At 40.9% G+C, this 23,296-nt stretch overlaps 1 protein-coding gene across 2 annotated transcripts in view; it reads right to left on the bottom strand.

The window, feature by feature from the left end:
• Window positions 1–23,296, bottom strand: part of arsb (arylsulfatase B) — a 77,658-nt gene that overhangs the window by 12,459 nt on the left and 41,903 nt on the right. For both annotated transcript variants that reach the window (XM_062554600.1, XM_062554601.1), the window contains 2 exons: window positions 9,779–9,849; window positions 6,968–7,117 (listed from right to left, as the gene is read on the bottom strand). In XM_062554600.1, the coding sequence (XP_062410584.1) occupies window positions 6,968–7,117; window positions 9,779–9,849 (221 nt within the window). The remainder of the gene's footprint in view (window positions 1–6,967; window positions 7,118–9,778; window positions 9,850–23,296) is intronic.

Genomic DNA, 23,296 nt, shown 5'->3' with positions numbered 1-23,296 from the left:
GCGATTTACAGTGGTAAAATGCAAGTTTGTTTTGAAAACGTTGCGACGTTTGGTCTATGTGTAAAAATATTTTCAGCTGAAATTCATCGTAGCCTATTTATGTACGTAGGGCGCGTATGCCTACGCACATTCATAGTAGTATATCTTATCTTCTAATTGTAGGCTATCTTAAAGCTCAGACTAATAAGCATTTTCTTACATGTTTGCTGGACTGACTGAGTTATGTCGCGTCAAAAACCTATCCTATTTCCAATTCCCCATGTTCAAAACGTCGGGTAGCGCAGCAGTAACACCCTCGCCTGCTACGCCGGAGATCCGAGTTCACAACCCGGAGACGCTGATACTTGTAGTTCATATGGACTGATTCATTGGCCGGTTTTCAACGTCTACGAACAATTATTTTTTGTTAACGGTTTTTAATAACAAACTATCTGAAATAAACGGATGAATCACAATACTGTTTACCATTAAAGGAATATTTCGGTATTTTACACTTTAACACTAGAAGCGCCAAGCGCCGGTCATTTGACCGCTGACGCGTATTCCTAGAAGCGCCGTGTGGGTTTGACCTAGATATACCTAGAACTGCCGGGCTGCGGTCATCTTTTCACTCGATTAAATTCCAGGACCCTACGTTCACGACTTTTCCTAAATACGCGTGTTTTGTCACCCAGAATTTTAACATGATCAAAAGCACACCGGTACAAGCTAGTTTAGAGCTATTTTGCGCTCACTTATGTGACAACACTATGTTGTCTCGCGTTCGGCCATTTTTGTCCAGGCTGCTATTCTCTTTTCTCACAGCAGATGTCGCAAGGATTTCCTGTCAGTCGGGCATGAGAATAATATTTTACCATAAAACATATAGTTTATATATGTGCAATATGTATTATATATGTGCTTTATTTTAATAACTATTTTTCATTTACATGGCATAGTCTATGGAGGCGATTAACAGTGGTAAAATGCGAGTTTGTTTTGAAAACGTTGCGACAGGCCTACAGGTGTAAAACATATTTTCGTCGTAGCCTATTTATATACGTAGGGCGCGTATGCCTACGTACATTCATAGTTGTATATCTTATCTTCTATTTGTAGGCTATCTTTTAAAGCTCAGACTAATGTATAAGCATTTCCTTACATATTTGCTGGACTGACTGAGTTACGTCAAGTCAAATACCTATCTTAACACAAGTTTCGTACAATGTCAAGTGGCGCAGCGTTAACACTCCTGTCTGCGACGCCGGCGACCCGTGTTCACATCTTAGCAGGAGCGAAACACAGAATCTTATATCGATTCAATTTACTGACCGTTTTTCAACGTCGATGAACAATTATTTTTTGTTAATGGTTTTTAATAACAACCTATCTGAAATAAACGGATGAATCACAATATGTTTAGGCCTACCATTAACGAAAAATAATTTCGCCAGCCAATCATTTTCTGCCGAAAAAAATAAACGATAGCTTAGAAATTAGGCTTGCATGAGATTTTCCCACTGGACACACCACATCAGTATTGTGCTCGTTGCTACGATACACAGGACTCAAAGTGAGTTGACGACCAATGAAAATGACATGGGGAAAAGAAGGAAACAAAGTAGCCTGACTTTGATCTCACCTTAGGCCTACATACGTTCCTAATTCCTACGTTACTCAGACTTTTGTTAAATCGTCAGGGCCCGGTTGCACAAACACCAAAACCAAAGATTGATGATATGAACCAAATATTCTGGAACAGACGGATTTACAGCATTGAACGTGATAGGCTATTAGGCTACTGCTGCGACTTCCACCGTTTCCTTTCCAGAGATTGCTGCGCGTTCACAACGCAATGAACGCATGCAGTCTACATTGAAGTGAAACGTGCAGAACGTTGTCCAAAACAATACAATAACATTGTGTGTTGATATCTAATACAATATACACATCTGTAGACATGAAGTGGCAACTAAAGCCATTATCAGTCATGAAAACTGTGGCGGCTGCATTAAGGTTTTGGCTGAGCCAGCTAGCCAGCCAACAACTTCATCAGCCAGCCGTTCTCAAAGCAAATGGCTTCGGGGTCTATATCACTCTCCATTGCAGACTATTTGAAACCGATCATCCCCCCTCCCCCATACACTCGTCTAGGCTAGGCTACAGACATCACCGAGGCTAATGAGGACAATTAACTGCTTCCCCACCCCCACCCCATCTATCTGTCCCTGCATAAGCCTACTAGTCTGTAGGCTGACTGTTTAGGCAACTCGTGGAAGAATGCGCAATGTTTCATTGCATATGCGCGTTTCAGAATGTTCGAATTCGCCAGCGTGCGTGTAGTTATGTGAATAGAAAAGAATAGAATATAGCCTACATTATTGATGCCTTGTTCAAAAAGACTTCCGTCATGAATAGGTTGGGAATTGAACCAACACCCCTTGAGACCTCAGGCAGAAGCTCTAACCAGTGAGCTACAGCCTTGCTTATCATGTACGTGAAAATGTGTGCCTCAATGCTGAATCTCGAATTCACATAGAAGTTAGCTTAGAAAGAATAGGCCTATAGCTTTTTTTCAGCAGACATCGCAAACATAGCCTACACATTCGCAAAACGGAGAATATCATTCACTCATTATTTTAAATTATGCTACTTCTCACGCCTATGCCTGCTCAGCATAGCTGTCTCTATCTCCCTCCCTCCGAGGTAGCTAGCCTAGACCCTATAAGATGCTTCTCCCTAAATGAATGAAAGTTGTTTTAGAAAGTAGCCACGGTAGCCTGTAAAATGCGGCATGAAGTCCTGGCTACTGTGTAATTGAAACCAGACTGTTAGGCTATTTGTTCCAGGTGACCAGGTCCGATCATTTTCGGCGGCGCGAACATATAGGCTACCTATTAAATGAATAGAAGTGAATTTGGGGAGTGAATTAGAACTAGCCACATTCACTTTTAGAGCATTTTAGTTGAAAGTCAAGTTTGCTTAAGGTTTGTTCAAGAACTCTTCCAAAGTTTTTACCTCGAACAACACAAATCAACACAAATACATGAACAGATAACTCAAACGTGCTGTATGTCATAATGAAACAAACAACCACAGATTATCAACAACACGGTCTGACACGAATGACACATGGTTTAGTGCAAACTGAATTTATGACCAAACGATTTCATTCGTGCACGAAGCGCCATCTAGCGATCATTATGTGTAAGTAAAAGCCTCCCAGTCTAAGGACTCAGCGGTCATTTGACCGCCTCGCCGCGCTTTAAGTAGTTCACAACAGCACGGCGCTTCTAGTAGGTCGTCAAAGCGGTCAAATGACCGGGGCGCGGCGCTTCTAGGTATAAGTGGGTCAGAACGGCGCGGCGCTTCTAGTGTTAAGCCCGTTTTTTGTATTGCCTAGCATGCAAACGATTGTTTGACACCAACATTTCGACGATTGAGCCTGTGTCTGCAATTTGGCAGCTTTAGAATCTTCTCTGCATGGCATTAACATTGCTCCCTATGTGCATAAACTATTCTGTCCTTAAAACACCCCTAAACGTTCGTTTTAAAAAATGTGCAACTCACCGAATGGTTACTGGTCCTCAACGATATTCTGTAGCAAGTTTCGCAGCGAAATTCAACTTCTGTTGTGTTATATTAGGCATTTTGTAAATCCTGGAACTACTTTTTCAGATCACCCTACAACCGTGTATAAACTTCCGCTCTGTATTTGAATCTGAAGATTACACACTCCAGACCACTAGACGGTGGCGGAGTAATATCAACGAGCAATGAGTCTTACTACAGAAACCAATGGGATTTACAAAATGCCTAAATGATGATGAAAACTCGACCGCCGGCGTCGGGCCAAGGGGCGGGGTTTGGATAGATAATTCATATTTATGTGTCGGGTTACATCGGGCTCGGGCTTTGAAAGCACGGGCCGGGTCGGGTCAGGCTGTAATTTTCAGGCCCGTTGAGAACTCTACTCCATACTGCCAGACGTTTTACAGCATTTTGACTGTTTTTTCAAGATCTACCGAACGGTGAGCTTTATGACTATGTAAACACTGAAGGTACCAAATGAAAGAGTAGACTCTCTTCTTTCATCAGGAAAAAACGGTTTGTTTCTATCGTTTTTCGTTCTTTAGTAATCGTCAGTAGAACATGGGTTAGTTTGGCTAAAAACACCTGTTTCTGACCAAAAAATGGATAAAACGATCTTTTTGTGAAAATCAACTTTTTAACGTTAGCGTTTCAGTAGTATGTCAACCACAATTGCACTGTTATCTCGTCAGTCTCGTCAAGGTTGCTAGGGACTCTGATGGTCGCTATAGACTCTGAACAGGACGGTAGACTTAGCAAGCTAGCACTAGCAAAGTTGTTGTTACCCAGCAAGCAAATGACGTTCCGCTAACTTTAAGTAACGTTAGCTTTTGGTTCCCCTATGGTTAGTTTTTCAGCAACCTACTAATAACGTTTAGAGAACGTTATCTCCAGGTTGTCAAAACAAATAACGTTCCCCTAACGTTTTTACAACTAAAAAAAGAAACGTTATATTTTGGTTGAACCCCAGCAAGCAAATAACGTTAGCCGTTGGTTCTCCTGTGGTTAGTTTATCAGTAACCTTCTAATACCCTGGAGAGAATTTCCCCAAGCGTTATTACAACTAAAAATAAAACCTTATATTCTGGTTGCATTTCTCTTTTCACACAACGTTGCTACTTAGTTGTTTTTTGGTATCTTATTTGTATAACCATATCGGTATTTTCTGGTTATGTGCGTGGGGTTGATTATTGTTGATGAAAATCGTCCCAGAGTTTCTATGAGTTTCCAATTGAACACGGCCAGCAGCCACACTGCAACTTAGTCGGAATAATTTGTTGCAAAATCGACATATAGACCTATTCTATTCTTCCCCCCTCTGTTGGATTGATATAGGCAGAACAGAGCCAGCCCGTCTAGCTAAGAAGGGGCCAGCGCGAGAAGAGGTTGAGAAAAGCTAGCCTAGGCTACTTCCATCATCTCGGGTCCGTGAAAAAAACAGCCAGCTGCGTGTTGGTTTGTAAGCAGACTCAACCTCGCTAACCTTGAGACATTTGGATAACACAGATAAAGTTACTCACGTAGGCTACTGGCTGTATGGTATCGATCACATTCTTCACATCGTTCTCCATGCACTTGTTCCATTAAGTAACCGGGTGGAAGAGCTAGCTAGCCATAGTCCCAGGCAGGCACAACGATTTCATGCTAACTGCAAATCTGACGAATAGTGTTGGATTAATCCATTATCGATTAGAGTGGCACCTGAAATGCATTCATGTTTTTAAAGCTTTATTTGTTATGAAAATATGATGACGAGGACTCTAACGAATTCTTTCTCAAACGTTGAGACTGCATCTTAAACAGCACAATGTTCCCGGGGGAGAATTGTTTTATATTAACACATAGTCCAAGTTATAGCCTATGTTTACTGTGTTGTTCACTCAGCCTATCCCACAATTCCCAGTCCCAATTTAAAACAAATTAAACCAAAATCCATCATAATTCTGAACCGAGGACTTTTAATGGAATACGATGCAATAAAAGCAGCCCGTTTTGAATTTTGAAACAATGTGTTAGGCTAGCGCCTGCTCTGCTGATGTTTTGATCTGACTCGTTTATTATAAGAAAAAGACACCGTAGACAAGAAAGTATTAGACCTAACCGCATTTAAATATTTAGCTGACACAATTAGTAGTTAACGGGACGTATTCGTCGCAGTTCAGCAAGCAGCTAACGGTAAGTGAAAAAATAGCCTATACGTGTAGTGAATTGTCATTGCCTTAATCATCAGAGACGTTCGCTCTCCCAGGTCAGAGATAGTCTATCGTCGCAGACGGCGAGTGTAGCCTACAGCGGAGCTGTGTCTGGATGTTACGATAAATCCACATATTTTTTTCCCCTTTACACTTTGTTGGTGGGAGGTTCGGGGAACGTTAATGCAACCAACTATTGTAACGTTCCCTAAAGGATAGGAGAACGTTCTGCTAACCAAAATAAATTACCAGAAAAAAACGTTGTATTTTCGTCAAGAAAACTTTCCTGGGGAACCTTGTGGCAACTTTCGCAACTTTCAGGCAACGTTCCCCTAACCAGGAAAAAAACGTTCTAAAAACGTTCTCCTAACCAGAAATTGTTAGCTGGGTAGTCTATACAGCAATATCCAATGTAAATGGATCATACCGTTCACATGTTTTCCATCCTTGATGTAAGAAGTAAGCATATTTATTCCCTGCACTGCGTGCAAACTAGATCCACTGTGGTCAATCTACATGCGTTAGCTTGTTGTATGTCTACATGTGCACTCTGCAGGCAGATAATCATCCAAATGGCACTGCTGTCATCTAGCGGTTTGGATCGCTAGTACAGTCTGTTTACAATCCTGAAACTCTGCCAGATCGTTCCCAAGCTCACCCATGAGCCCTCCCCATTGAAAAATGCAATTGACGTCTAATGGCAGTGAACGTATGTGTCTAAATTGACGTTTAAAGACGTCAATGGCAGTGAATGAGTTAAAAGAAGAAAATATTTTCAGCTTGCTTTGGGATTTAATTCACTTTTCACAATTCATACAGTTGCCTAAATGCCGACGTTCCTAACCCTGCTCACAAGTGTCACCTGGTGGTTATTTGGGTCATTGCAGATTCACGCGAGATGTCACCTGAGAATCACTTGTGAAACCGGCCAAATGAAAGTGGTACCCACTGTATACTGATTCATCTTTAGTACACCAGTACATGTGTACATTGCTGATGATGAAAATACAGGCAAGGAAAGAGCAGGAGCCACACAAGAACAAAAAGTAGGCCTTCTACTTTCAGCACATGCCATTTTGGCACCAAAAAGCCAAATGATCAAATATCACCAAATGAAATGTTCCCTCTCACTCAAACATTGGTCCAAAATGAAACTATTTAGTCCCAGACCAGAGTCTTGGACCCATATGCTTTTGTGATTTTACCTGGGTAACCGGTCAGTAGCTTCCACTCTTTATAGCGGATGGCAGCATGGATGCGAACATCAAAACCATCAGACTGGTTGATTCTGGAGATGATAGGCACAGGCCTAGGAGCAACTTCTGGAGGTAAGGTCAGCCCAGGATCACTTGAACCTGAACAAATGCACATGAAATATTCATTTTCAGATGAGCCACATAGAATCATGATCTCAGGATTCCTACAGTGCCCTCCATCAGTATTGAAACACATGCTAAAGTTGACTATAAAGAGGAATATAAAATCATATTTGGGTCATTCCACCTCAATTCAACAAATGCCTTCTGCTTGACCATCTCAGATTTTCTTCAAAATGGTACCACCTAAAGAGCAACCATTTAAACTAACTTAGCCAAAATATTAGATTGGTATACCTAATACATAGCCTGACGAGCCAGACCCACATCAAGATGTAGGGTCTGGACACTCACCGTAGACAGGGCTCAATCGGAGGGGTGGGATAAACAGTTGTCTTTCAAATTCCCTCCCCGCAATAGGATAACGCTAAACGAATCATCTTCTTGTTTTCAAGTAGCAGGATGCGTAACCTTCCCTCTCCACGCAATAGGATAACGCTAAACGAATCATCTTCTTGTTTTCAAATAACAGGATGCGTTACCGTCGCAACTTCTGGTCGCATGTCAGTCACCATTATGTTAAGCCCACCCACCGATCTATACGCTGTGATTGGACCGCTGGTGCTGGGGGTTCTCAGCTCCCTGCCTCAAGACTTCAAATTTTCTGTGAATAATGATTGCTACCTATAGATTCCACACATTCATTCGTAGGCCGTATGTGTTGATACTGGCTGTGTTTCAATCTACCAATGAATTGAACATATCTCCAGAAAGAGTATGAAATGGGCTTTCAGACTGTGAAATTTCAAGATGGTATTATGGCTACAGTTATTTAAATTATATTTTAAAAATATTGGTAAATTACAACAATTAGCGTTGTTTTTTGGGCTATTATTTCATGATTTTATAATCCTTGTCTTATTCCTAAGTATCAGATGTTTATGTCTTACACCGTGTCCTAATTGTAAGCGACTGCGCGACTGTCGGATAGTTTGTGTCCACATTGTATCCGTTAACATTCTTTAATGTACCTTTGTTACGTCATGAAGAAGTTAATGTCAAGGCGACGCAACGCGACTAAAATAGAAATGGACAGCGCGACAAAACAGGGTTGAAGAAGTCGCGTAGCAAAGCAACTTGTCGCGTTCGGTCGCACCGCATTCAGTCAGGACATTCCAATTGAAAATACAGGGATGGAACTGATTTTGTCGCACGCATTCGGTCGCGTCGCTTGTAGTTAGGACACGGTGTTATACTTTTAAACATTTTTTTTTCCATTTACAGTGGGTATAGTAAGTATTCACATCCATGCTAAAGTTGACTAAAAAGAGGAATATAAAATCATCTTTTGAAAATTGATTGTAATGCCTTAATTTAAAAAATGAGTAAAAATCAAACCGCTAAGGACACTTATTTTCTTTGTGATTGAAGAATGTATCATAAATAGATAAATGTTCTTCCTTAAATACAGGGGGCATAAGTATTTGACCCCTATGTTAAATTCCCATAGGAGCAGAAGGATTTTTTATTTGTTTTTATTTTTAAAGGCCAGCTATTTCATTGATCCAGGATATTATGCATCCTGATAAAGTTCCCTTGGCCTTTGGAATTAAAATAGCCCCATCATCACATACCCTTCACCATCGCTAGAGATTGGCATGGTGCTTTTTCCAGTTGGCCTATTAGCCTGTTTGATTTGCATTGAATGACATCTGAACTTTGCTGCAGATTTAGATGAGGGCACAAATGTGCCAAAAATCAGAAGGGGGGTACCATGTTGTATTAGGTATACCAATCTAATATTTTGGCGTAAGTAAGTTTGCATTGCGCCGCTGACTTCCGTTCCCATTCTCTATAGCGCCACCTAGCACATTGTCTGTTGTGGTTGACACATACATTCACAAAAATGAACCGAATTTGATGGGCATGTGTGTTATTGCTATCGCTAGTCAGAGACAGAGCACTGGCCTAGGGTGTGGCCAGGCCAGTGCTCCACCCAGTGCCAGTGCGCCACCCAGTGCATTGTCTGTTGTGGTTTACGTATACATTCACGGAAATGAACCAAATTTGGTGCGCTTGTGTGTTATTGCTATCGCTAGTCAGAGACAGACCTCTGGCCTAGAGTGTGGCTTAGGGACTCTATAGCTCCACCTAACTTGTTGTCTGTTGTGGTTGACGCATACATTCACGAAAATTAACCAAATTTGGTGGGCATATGTGTTGCTCATGCACATGCCCACCAACACGCACATGTTGCATTGTTATATTCCGAAATGTCACAGGTCCGCACCGCAGGTGCTCGGGCCCGCCATCGCTTGCGGCTATATATTTTTAAAATATTAGTCCATTGAGGGATTTTTTGTACTTACATTTTTTGCACTTAAATCCCAATGGGAAAATTATTTGCAAAATGTTCAATAAAAAACCAGCATATTAAGTATTAATAATTCCTTTGCCTTTTGTCATTTCACAAAATAATCGTAATAATCGGATTTTGAGGACATTGGGATTTTATTTTTGGGCAAAATCGAACAGGCCTAATTAGGGGTCAAGCTATTTTTGTTCTAAACAACATAAATGTATAAAACATACAACGATCACTTGTGGAAAGTCTAATCGAACAAACAAACACACAAATAAACAGACAAACAAACAAACAAGCAAACAGGAAGGCTAAAGCAATCCAAGTGCAATACTTACATGGTGCAATGTCTACATAGAGTGGATCCATGTTATGAAGTATCTCAAGTCTGGGAGAAGCCATCTCTTTGCTATGATAAAGAGAACACAGCGGACATGTGAGTGAGTAATGTAAGTTCTTACATTGTAAGAGGCAGTAAGCCTAATTGTTTTGCAAAGGTTAGTTTCTATAGTACTGTTATGTGCATATGTGACTCTCCACGGCAAAACCAGTCGCTTGTCACAACAGGCGTTTGAGAAAAATGGCAATTTATGTTACTTACTTCGCCGAAAAACTTACCTTTCCTAGTCTAAAAACGTGAGTTTCTTGAGGTGAGAAATTAAATTTTTGCCGCTCTATTACAATATTTACGGTAAATGCACTCATTGACAACCACCAAAGGCCTTTTTCCACCGAAAACGAACCTGGTGTTGAACTGGTGCCGTTCAGAATTCTTTGAACCGTGGTGCTATCATGTAAACCAGCCCGCATTTACACCAGTTCTGAACCGAACAAAAGATGCGTCATCAACAATGGGTGGTGCATGCAAAAGCAAAAGTTAATGAGATGCATAAACGGGAGAATGATAAAAAAACGCATATCCGTCAATAGTCGACTCCTTAATCTCATTTAATCATTACAATGAAGGTGATGACTGGCGAAATTATTCAAACGACGTTTCAATGAACCATTGTTGAAATGAATGAAAATGGTTATAGAAAATCGCCTACAGCCTACGCCGACACAGCTGATTCTTTGATTGATTCTAAGCTGTTTTGATGTAGGGGATGGGTAAACTGGCGCGCTACAAACATGCTACCAATCAAATGTAATATTAGTAGGACTAGTCTACATAGACACTTTAGTCATAGGCAACGTTGCCATGTTAATTTGGGCCATAAGTGCTTGCTTGTGGTGGCGCTCCTGTCCGCTGCTTCTCCCGAATTGTGTGGCAAATTTGTCAACAATCAGCTTAAATGTCAAATCATATTTATTTCTCTTTGTCGCCATGGTATTGGGGGAAACGCGGAGAAACGAGATGGTCAGTCCTCGTATTTTTTCTTCGCGTTTCGTTATAAGAAATATATAAGTAATAGTTAAAGTCTTCTTCCGTATTGAACAGATACGGGACGCTCTTTGTTCCGTATTTTAAGGAACTACTCAATGCACACACACTACAATGAAAAAAAAACACACAAAGAAAACACTAAATATATAGCCTACAACCTAATGACACTTTAATGCAGCGTTTCTCAAACTATGGACCACGAAACGTGGAGACTGCTGCTGGTCCGCGAGACATGGAGTGAAATTAGGTCCGGTACTTCATCTGATAATTTGCTGCGCAATTGACCAAGCAACCGCGGACCGACAAAAAAAGAAAGCAAACGTTGCTGCTATCGGGAGGAAATGCTTGCTAATTTGATGTGTTTAAACATAGAGCCATAAAATTAGGTGTGTCTGTTATTATGATAATTTTCGAGCATAACTGCTTGTCCATAGCTCAGAATTTATTGTTTTTAGAAAGTTCCATTATCATTGCCATATTCTCTTAGTTAAAACATTGGCTATATATTTGAAAACGAGTTGATTAAGTACGGGATAATGGACGACACGCCGTGCGGTTATTCAAAGTTAACGCACGTTCTAGACTGTGATACGGCCCGACGCGAAGCGCAGGGACGTTCCGTCTAGAAAAGTGCATTAACTTTGAATAACCGCACGGCGTGAAGTCCATTATCCCGCTTATTCCACTGTTGCCACTTGCGTTGTGTTCGTTTCCGGTGCTAATTTAATTGTTTTAATAGCTAGAACGGTATTGTTTGTAGAACTACTTTTCCCAGACACATTTCAACTAATTTCTCAAACTGCGGTTACTAGTTCTAAATGGATGGTTGCTATGGCCAAAAGCCAGTCGTTAGTTCTAATCTCCCGTTGTCAAGCTGGCACATCCCAGGATTCTGATGAAAGTTAACTTTGAAAGATTGCTATTTTTCTTAGCCTACTGCCACCTAACTAGCTAAATGACACCTATATGCTAAACGTTACTATGATCTGAACGTCTGTATTTTACAGCTTCTATGTAACGTGACAGTGCATTTAAACTTCACAACGAGTTTGGCGAATTAATATTCAAGTGTGATACGGTCAAAAACAATGGAACTACTTCATAGCCGTGTGTATATCTAAAGTTAATGCACACCCTTATAGAACACAGGACAATGGGGAACTCAACCGAGCAGTGGAATAAAGGTTTCTAATGGTGTTTCTATAATCAGTGATGTATAAAGTACTAGAGATCCAGACTTGAGTAGAAGTAGAAGTGCTCTATCAAAAAAGTGACTTGAGTAGAAGTAGAAGTGCTCTTTAAAAAACGTACTTAAGTGGAAGTACTAAAGTATTAAACATGTTTTGTACTTAAGTATTGCAAGTAGTTTATTTCTTAAAATACTACTCAAGTACTGAAAGTAAAAGTAGAAGTATTGTGTAATTAGCTGATTTGTGAACGAGATGGGTGCAAAAGGTATCAGCACAATCATTCAGTGCAGGCCCCTTGGCAGACATACGGGGGCCATAGCCTAGGCCCTAGACTAGGCTATAAACATGTGGTAGTAGTTAATCAAGGTGAATAAATATAACTGTATGGGTTTCCCAATGTCATTTGTAGGGGTGCTATGACCGATACAACTCACTTTTGGTACAATATTAGGTATACACAGAATCATTGATCGTCTGTAGTCATCTATCTATCTATCTATCTATCTATCTAATGCATCAGTCAGTAGCCATAGCATGAAAAATACATGATAAGACTATAGTGTCACTATTGTTTTAACATAAGTTAAGAATTTTGATACTGATTTGATATGGGAGCCCCACCACACCAGTGGAGACCAGCCATTACAAGGCATACTTCCCCAGTGTAAAGGTGGCTTCATATTATATGTTTGTATTTCAAACATTTTGAAATTCATATGAAGTTTACATTAGGCATATTTATGATCTGCACAATAGTTAAAATACATAGTATGTTGAGTATTTGGTATTGATTTTTTACTTTGACTCACATTTTACACGATTGTCATATTGACTTAAATTTATCTTTAATGTCAACTGTCTAATTGAGTGCCTGTCACTTTAAAAGAACGTGAGAGTAATTAGGCCTCAGTCGTGGTAGGTTATCAGGCTAGTCTAGAATAGGTATAATGCATCGGAATATGCGGAGGTCATGCTTATGTTTTCTATGTAATTTATGTAGTTTAAATAAATGTTCTAAAACCAAATAAGTGGAAGAACACAATATTCAAGTAGGCTAGTTATTGTGGGGTGCTACACAGACTGATCGGAGACCAAGAAGAAATGTTGCAAAACGGGATTACTCTAGAATGACTTATTGTACAAATGAATGCTTCTCATGTAGCCTAACTTCACCTTGAATTTTCTCGCGAACCCTTAAAGGGTCACTGCACCCTAAAATAGGTTTTTTGAGCTGTTGATTGATTGAAAATACTTATAAGTGGTGAACTGTACTATTACCAGGGTTAATATTGACAAAAATCGTGTTTCTCGACAAAAGTAACATTTCGTATTGCTCTCTCGCGCATACTACCGTTTGAAAACATGCCATGGCATGTTGGTCCAAAATACTATTGGAATGCTGACGTTGTCCTGCACTTCTAGTCCGACACTACGTCACCGGGTCGTTACAAATTAGGACTGAAACGCCCCAACACCTGCTGCCCTGATTAGCCTACCTGTGATAAGCCATGTCTGCAGCACTCATTCCCAGATTGACACGAAATCACCATGGTTGATTGGTTGCAGCAGTGCTGCACTCTCTCTCCAAATTTCAGAACGTCTCGCCCATTTTCAAAGCCGTTTTCAGAAATGTGAAGTGGGTGGAGTTATGGGGTGAAGTGACTCTTTAATTACAGCAACTATTTAATACCATTGGAAAGCTAAGATCGTGCTGTCAACAAGTGACACGCATCAGTGTGACTAGGACTTCGTGAGCAATCCGGAACGGATTTGTTCGTGACCGACACACCAGTAACGAGTAACGATGGAGCACATCAAAAATGTATCGGAGTAAAAGTACTATACTCATCGAAAATATGTAGTGAAGTAAAAGTAGAAGTAGGAGAAAAAAATAATACTCCAGTAAAGTACAGATACTGCATTTCAGTACTTAAGTAGAGTACTTAAGTAGTTCTACTTCATTACTATACATCTCTGTCTACAATATGATAAAAGCAGAGATTGAGATGTGTGTTTGGAACAGTTTTTCAAATCCCCCGGGGGGTATTTAGACTCCAGGTGGTTAAGCACTCATTCACAACTGTCCCATCGCTAAATGCTCTCTTGTGTTGTGTGATCACACAAGTATACCTGTCGTAGTGTGCTTTTAATTTGATAGGCCTAATTATTATCTCCTCCAAGGAGGTTGTTTTCATCGGGGCTCAGTGTGAAAGGAACAGGTCAACCCCGCGATTAGGGGGGTGTGACTGATGACTTATTTGGCAAGGCTATCATTAGGCTTACTATGCATGGCTGTAGGCAGCTCGGCCAATCTGGACCTCATCGGTTTTGAGAGCTGGAAATACATGTGTTTGCTAAATATCGTTATTGTTGTGCATGTTGCGTTCGCGACTCGGGGAAGTGAAAGCAGTTCTGTATAGACATTGCAAGTTTTCATGGTGATCATCAGCGCAGCTGTAGCTGATTGTGAAAGCCGATTGGAAATACATAAGTTTAGAGCGAACGTTTGCCATGGTAGACAAAAACACTCAAATAAAACAATAGCCTAAAAAATAACTGTAGTGCGTAATGGACACGGCTCTATATCCTAAATAATTTTCGAGGTTCGCCATTTGGTAATATGACCTATCCTTACTGACAATAATTTTTTGGGCACGAATGAATGGGTTTGCCCTTAGTTTAAAAGGAGGCCGGGGAGAGCGCGCGGCAGCTATTGTTATGTATGGAGCTGGCTTAACAAAGTTTTGTGCGTGATACAGTACCCTCCAGAATTATTGGCACCCTTGGTAAAAGTTGACTAAAAATAGGTATAAAAATAATCTTTAGGTGATTTATTGTACTCCCACAATGAAAACAACGTGGAAAAATATACCCTGCAAGGCAAGCAAATTTATTCTGAGAAAAAGGAAAATCTCATAAAGAAATAAATATTTTTAACAAAAACAGCTTGCTCACAATTATTGGCACCCCTGAAACATATTACGTACAACATTTAACAGGAGCATTTTCCTATGTAAATGCAACGTTTTAAAGTAAATTAGAGTGTCTGTCAACTTTCAGAAGTAGTTCATGACGTTCTTTTTCACTATGGTATGAAAATGAAGTCACTCAGAGGCTAAATCCTCTAGTCATTTTTCAACATTGGAGAGACAAGAGAATACACTAAATTGAAATAAAAAGAAATTGTGTTGACATTTGTAAGTCAGAGAATGTCTATGGAAACTAGGTATTTTGTTGAAAATGCCTATATTTCCAGTTAAAATGATGAATAAAAGGTTCTAATCATCTGGAAATGTGGCAAACATGCTTGGACAAAGACCCATGGCTATTTTGCTCCCACGCACAGTATGGAGGATGGTATGATAGGCAAAAAAATCCATAAGAACCACTGTTGAGAGTTACAGACAAAGCTATCATCTTGGGGTCACCAAGTCCCCCCCAAAAATCTTCAAAAGTGACCTCACTGCTAATAGATTATTTATACAGCATGTCAGGTTAAAGCCAGTAGAGTCATTTAATGAACAATGTAAATGGCAGGAATTACTGAATGGTACCATGACATGTCTGGGAGTGTGGTCTATTGTCAGATGAAAATAAAATTATGCTCTTTTGCTAAAAACACTTAAGGTGTCTTTGGCATACATAGAAGAATGACTATACTAAAAAGAACCCCATGCCTAATCAGAATTATGGTGGAGGGGCTGTGCTATTGTGGGGCTGTTTTAATTCCCAAAGGCCTTGGGAACCTAATTAAGGTGCATGGCATCATGAACACCAAGAAAAACCTGAACATTTTCAAAGGAAATCAAACAATCTCTGCCAAGGCCCTAAAAGTTGGTCATGATTGGATCATTCATCAGGTCAATGAACCAAAACAAATGCACAGATCAAAACAAATATGGTTTACTGAACACAAAATCAAGCTTCAGACATTGCCATAGCAGTCCCCTGATCTAAACTCCATAGAAAAACAGTGGGATGAGTCAACGAGAAGAATGCACAAGTTTGGACCTAGCAATCTGGACGATCTGGGGAGGTTTTGTAAAGATGAATGGTCTTAAATCCCTTACTTTGTATTCTCAATCGTTATGGGGTGTCAGAGAAGAATATTACATGCTGTTTTATTGACAAAGGGAGGTTTAAGAAGGTATTACAAGTAGGGGTGCCAATAATTGTGAGTGACGTGTTTTTATTAAAAACATTTATTTCTTTATGAGATTTTCCTTTTTCTCAGAATAAATTTGCTTCCCTTGCAGGGTGTATTTTTCCTCATTGTTTTCATTGTGGGAGTACAATAAATCACCTAAAGATTATTTTTTAGACCTATTTTTAGTCAACTTTTACCAAGGGTGCCAATAATTCTGGAGGGTACTGTATATATATATATATAGATAGATAGATAGATAGATAGATAGATAGATAGAGAGAGAGAGAGAGAGAGAGAGAGAGAGAGAGAGAGAGAGAGAGAGAGAGAGAGAGAGAGAGAGAGAGAGAGAGAGAGAGAGAGTCCTGCTCTATTCTCATTGGAATACAGCAGGACAGGATGCCTTTTATCTATCAAACGCAAAAGCTGAATTCGTTGGAAGGACTTGGCTACTCAACAAACGTGTTTTTCGTCTCTGGGAGATCTCGTTATCGTTTTGGATTGTCGGATTTTATACTTATTGTATATATAGAATGAACAAAGTCCATGGATTTGCTATATTAAATCCAGTAGCCTAATAATTAAGCTATGAGCCACGTCCGATTTCGCAAGTGGTGTAGTAGGCTACATTTAAAAATCGACAGCCGTCTGTGAGATCCATTTCATGAAGAGCAATTGTCTTGTGCGATCATTCCCCCTCCCCCACCCTCGTCTAACCAGTTCACTACATTATAGCCTACCTATATGCGGCACTGATGACGACTGCCTCCCCTCTTCTCTCTCGACAGACACTTGTGCCCGACACTATGTCAATGTAAAAATGTGTGTGAGTGTGCGCTGAACCACGAATTCACACGTTAACTTTTCTTTTCAGCAGACATCGCAAACATAAAAAAAAATCTCAAAACAGAAAATCTTTAATTTTTCAATAAGACGATGCCTTCTCTCTTGGTGAGTTCCGGAGAGGTGCTTCGAGTGGGCTTTGAACCCCGATCGCTGGCGTGTGGTGCATATGCTTCAACCAGTTGCGCCACAGCTCGACTGTAATCACCGTGATGCTTGAAACTTATTTTGCGGCGCTAGGCCTGCTAGTCGATGGTTACAATGAATCACCCTCACTGCCCTATCGCATATCTGACCATCCATTGTTACAATGTTACAAAATGCGCGATCTTCTCCATGCATGTAGCCTACGGTTATAAGTAAAGTGACAAGCATAGGCATGTATTAAAGAGATTTCTGTTAAATACATTTTATTTTCAGTCGTCAAAAGTGGTGGGGACAAAATCTGTGATAACAAGTGCTGGGCACATGTAGGCTACCCAGCGTCGCCGGTTAAAATGAACATGCCTCCGTTTTAAAATAGCCTATACACATTTCTAAGTATTCCTAGCATGTAAATGTAGCCAAAATGTCCATCTTGTCCATCTCTTTCGTCTTCGCCTTGACATTAACAATAATAGCCTATTCTCGGAAATGCGTTCTTGTAACCGTAATGAATTCATGAATTAATCTAAGGTTGCCTTTCGAGTATTTTTATTTCCTTCTGATAGGTCTATAGGCGATTTTCTAAAACCATTTTCATTCATTTCAACAATGGTTTATTGAAACGTCGTTTGATTAATTTCTCCAGTCATCACTTTCATTTTAATGATTAAATGAGACGGATATGCGGAGCATTTCTCTCCTTCTCCATTGACCAAAACGTTGCTCTGGCATCTCTGCTGGACTGACTGAGTTATACGTCGAGTGAGAGAGCTGTGAGGTAGGCTGTAAAACATTCGCAACTCTGCAACTGCAATCTAACATGCCGAGCGTCATGTCTCTTTTCTCCGCTTGTCACCAGCGCGGCGTCCTCAGGTTTTTCCATGAGCCGAACCTTCATATTATTAGGGCGGTCTATGTTGCCCCCTTGCGGTTGCAGTTTTAATTACAAAGTCCCGATGCTTCGGGACTCCCGATGTGCGGGAAAGAAAGGAGCATTCTCAACCCATACCATCTGTAGGGATGTCACGATAAACCGGTTTTACTATTAACCACGGTGTGAAATTTCACGGTTAATAAATTGTGAAGGCTCTCCCAAACCGCCTTTACGTTAACATTCAGAAAAACGTACATCTGGTACCATACACAGATTAGCACAACCCGCACGGAACCAAAATAAAGTTACACCAATGGTGCTCTAAACAGAGTGCTGCTTGTCTTGACAGAAGAACAAGAACAAGACGATGTAAACAATGCTTTCTGTCAGCCTCCTCAAAAAAACGGTGCACAACAATACCCTGCAATCAAACATATCGACACCATCGATACCAACTGCGGGCGATGTTGCCGCGACTGCCGAGCTGCTGCCTGGACTGAGTCACTCTGTCTGAATCGAGCAGCGCTAACGTTGGAGGCCAGGGACAAAATGTTGCTAACCTGCAGGTTCGCTCTCGACTTCAGGCTGCTCGGTGCTTCTGCTGCTTGTGCCTCTGCTTCTGGTGCTCTCCAGACGGCCTGCCTAGCGACTGAATTCCGCCGGGTTGGTTTGATCAGCTACGGGACTGTGCATCATCTATTGCCCTGGGACTTTTATCGGCCGTCTACTGATGCAGTCAATTGGACTAATAAGTTGGCGTGGACTTTTCTGATTTTGTTTGCTTTTATTATTTATTTGATTTGTGTTTTGCCTAGTGTTACAAGTGTTTTTGTTAATCTATGTTATTTTATTATATGTTAATTGTTGTTTGGTGTCTGTCTTTGTATGTTTTGGTGTCACGGGTGCGCAGGCGATTACGCCGCTCCGACCGGCATCTTTTGTCTTGTGTCTTGTTATTTTGTAAATTTGTTTGTTTGTTCTTTGTTGCCACGGGTACGCTGGCGACTACGCAACTCCGTTCGGCACTGTCTCTGTGCACGTGAAATGCGCTATGTTTGTGATTGTCTAATGTCTGATGTCTATACAGGAACGCTGTGCGAATACGCCGCTCTGTCTGGCACCTGGCTATTTTGTGTTTTCAATTCATTTGTGAAGCGACCTTGGGTGTCTTGAAAGGCGCTATATCAATAAAATGTATTATTATTATTATTATTATTATTATATCACTAATTTTATGATCGATACTTTTAGGAATGACCTTGTTGTTTCACAGTAAGGCGCGTGTTAGCAACAAGGCGTGCCTCGCCTCCCCTAGCCTGCTAGCCTAGAAATCTAGACGCCCCTAGCGGCAGCAAATGTAATTTGGCTGGCGGGGCAGTCTAGGCACGATCCATAGAGCCAGGGAGCTGAGAACTCAAAAACCAGCGGGCCAATCACAGCGTGTATAGAGTCGGTGGGTGGGCTTAACATAATGGTGACACACATGCGACCAGAAATTGCGACGGTAACGCATCCTGTTATTTGAACAAGAAGATGATTCGTTTAGCCCATTCTATTGTGTGGAGAGGGAAGGTTATGCATCCTGCTACTTGAAAACAAGAAGATGATTCGTTTAGCGTTATCCTATTGCGGGGAGGGAATTTGAAAGACAACTGTTTATCCCACACCTCCGATTAAGCCCTGTCTACGGTGAGTGTCCAGACCCTACATCTTGATGTGTGTCTGGCTCGTCAGGCTACTAGCCTGCGTCTTTCCTCACACACACAAATCAGCTGACATGCCAAAACAGCGATACATGCTAGTTAATGTGATGCTGAGGCTAACCAGCAACAAATATTACTAGTAGGCCAACATTGAGTTGATTTGCGCACTTAACTGTCAAGTTTAACCTAACTAGGATCTGAGATTTAGTTCATTTAGGCCTACTGTTTTGATTGAATGACATTTCAGAAATAGGCAACACAACCAATTGGCAAACTTTTACGTCTGGAGTTACTTGCTAACTACAGTATCTCGCTAGCTCACGTCATGTCATTTGAGTAGTGCTCACAAAGACAGTGCGCAGCAAAATCATAAGGGAAGGTTGCGTGACACTTATCTCTTCTATGATCCCAGAAAGATTTTGTTATTTTTTGGAACAATTATTTTATCTAATGATGACACAGAAAACACAATGAATTGCATCCACTTATGTAAGCCTACTATGCGCGCTAGCCTAAAACGATTAGACTTTCATGTATTTCTTAAAGTGACAGGCACTCAATTAGACCTACACATCACATTAATGATATGCCTAAGTGTAATAGATTAAAAGTCAATATGAAGTATTCAAATTACTAAATATTCTTACCTACTAGTATTACGCACGTCATAAAATACTAGAAATCATTAAGAAAATATATAATCTAGTGTGAAATAAAACCATGACATTTAGCCATAATGTCATAGTGTGTGTGTGTGTGTGTGTGTGTGTGTGTGTGTGTGTGTGTTGGGAGCAGCCTATCTAGCCTATTCCATGTTTCCATTATCTAGGCCTACCTCCAAAACAAATGTTGTAAGAATGCACAAACTGGAAATATTAGAACATTAATTTTCTCATGGTATCGTACCACCAAAATCTCTAATCGTGACATCCCTAGTGCAATGCTAGTTGGATTGCTTTGTTTACTCATGGCAACAGTTGATATGGACGGAAAACTCATGCTTTTAGCCTTCTCCTCTCTGAATGGCCCAATGACACGCCCACTCCGGTTCGCAGGAAAAAACAAGAGATGAGAATAGAGAGATACATGTGTCATCTTTAGGTGATTAGGTGTGCTGCAGCATTCTGAATCAATTGTAGCAATCTTAATACTGTTAAGACCCTGTGTCTTAGGACTGTTACAACTGACTTGTTGGGGCTCCGCCCCTTTATTCTACGTGTTGCCTATCTCTTTGTCCTGCAGGGTGCTGAGTGCATGGGTGGCGCCCTAGGACTTAATGGCCTGGACTATAAGGCCGGGGTTTCGATGGCTGCTCTCTCTCTCTGCTTGCTGCTTGCTGCTGCTCTCTGCTCTGCTTGCCATTCGGTGGTGTGGTCCGTTGGGGAGAACATGGGGGAAGCTGTCTCCGACCGAATAGCCCTTTGCGGGGAACTCCCTACGTCTTCACTGCGCTTAGCTTTTGTTTAGTTATATTTATTGTTACCCCTAGACAACATATCGCATTACACTTTTGCTTAAACATCATATACTGACTTTTCTTATGTTAATAAATATCATTTATACATTGAACACTACGGTGTGGTCTCCCCATTTATGTCGGGTCTGCTGTGAGCCAAGCGGTCCTTGACAATACACAAGCAGGTAGGCCAGCTAACCGTGAATTACAATAGTCCAGCTTGGAGATAACCATGGCCTGTACAAGAAGCTGTGTGGAATCTTGTGTTAGATAAGGTCTGATCTTCTAATGTTGTAAAGGATAGAGAGACATGATTTTGTAATTGAGGCTACAGTACATACTCAGAGAAGTTAAGTCGGTCAATTATCATTTATAAAATGGATGGGGAAAAGGCCAAAAAAATAAGAAATTAACTGTGTAGAATAATATTTACACATACAAATTACGTAATATAATTTAAATAAATAACCATCCCAAATAAATCTTAACCCTCCAAATCCATACCCCCCAAGTTTTTTAAAAAAAATTCTCCGGTTTAATTGCTTGTATTCCATTCAAAAACGTTCCCACTCCCCTGCCCAATCTCAAGTATGGAAACAAGAAGCCTGAGGTTTTCCCCCCCAACACCAGGGTTTTACCCCATAATATAATGGAAATGTACCAATACGTAGTGCTTAAAATGCCACTAACCATGTCTTTGTTACTGCAGCAACGAAGAAACACAAATGTAGCAATGTTGTGGCCATGCCACACTTTGATGAAATGTAAAACCTCTTCCCTCTTTTCTTTCCAAACTTTTCTGAGCTCCATTTTATTCGCAGTTGGCTATCTAAAGGGAAACAATGCAGGTTTGGCAATTTCATCACCGGTTTCGCGTTTTACGCTTCCCCTACAGCTTTAGTGTGTGTATTTTAACAACACTCCTCAATCGGTCAGTCTGCCTTTTCATGAGCATGATCGCTAGGCTGGAGACTTTCTCTTTATAAGTGCCACAAAATTTGCATGCGTGGTTTTTCCGCTCAGAGGCGTTAGGGGAAAGCGAGACAGCCGTCATTCAACCCAAAATAAGTCAAATAACCATTTCAATGACTCCGAAGCTGATTAGTTAAGCAAATTAAGCTAAAAATGTAATCTGCTTTTTTTCCACCCCTTCCCAGTTTACCCACTGCCCTTGTCTTGCCTGTGATACTGCCTTGGTACATCTAACAGTCTCCTCCTGCCTATGCATTTCCTCCACAACCATTTTCCTCCTTTCTCCTGCAGAAGCCTTGCTCCACAAAGGTTTACTTATGTCTAAACCTAGACCCCCCCGCCCATGCTGCACATGACCCATTATGTCTCTATGCCTCAATGCTGATTGAGCTTGCTTAACTGCCTGCTCTGGGTTCCACTTCCTCCCTGCTTTCCTCACCACTGGGTCCTTAGACTGAGTAAGAGTCATTTCCAATCTAGCCTTAGCACACTTAAAATTCTTCTGTCAGACTAGATATTGGCAACTCTACAATGCCCTTCCCGTACAAGGCTACACTGCTTAAGCAGCGAGGCACTCCAAGCCATTTTCTCACAAAGGAATTGATCATTTTTTCTAACCTTTCAACCTTTGACAGAGGAACTTCATAGACTGTCAATGGCCACATTAGCCGGGGCAATAACCCAAACTGCAAACACCACAACTTAAGCTTACCTGGTAGTCCTGACTTGTCAATTTTTGTACTACCTTGCCTAGTGACCTGTCTTAATTCTTCAACCTGTACCTTATCATTAAGGCTTGCATCATACCATCTTCCCAAACTCTTCACTGGCTTATCCATAACTGTGGGCATCACCTCCTTATCAATAACAAACTTCTTATCTACTACCTTCCCTTTGACAATTGAGAGACTCCTAGACTTACTAGGCTTCACCTTCATTCTAGCCCACTGCAGATTGCTATTTAGCTTATCCAATAACCTGTTGGTGCATGGGACGGTAGACGTCATAGTTGTCATGTCGTCCATGAAAGCTCTAACTGGGGGGAGGCGTAGCCCTCCCTGCAATCTCTCCCCACCCACTACCCATTTTGATGCCCTAATAATGACCTCCATTGCCATTGTAAAAGCAAGTGGGGAGATGGTA

The sequence above is a fragment of the Sardina pilchardus genome, chromosome 14 (assembly GCF_963854185.1).
Source record: "Sardina pilchardus chromosome 14, fSarPil1.1, whole genome shotgun sequence".
Lineage (NCBI taxonomy): Eukaryota > Metazoa > Chordata > Actinopteri > Clupeiformes > Clupeidae > Sardina > Sardina pilchardus.
Note: the sequence above shows the minus strand (reverse complement) of the source record. Positions and strands in the feature narration are given on the sequence as shown.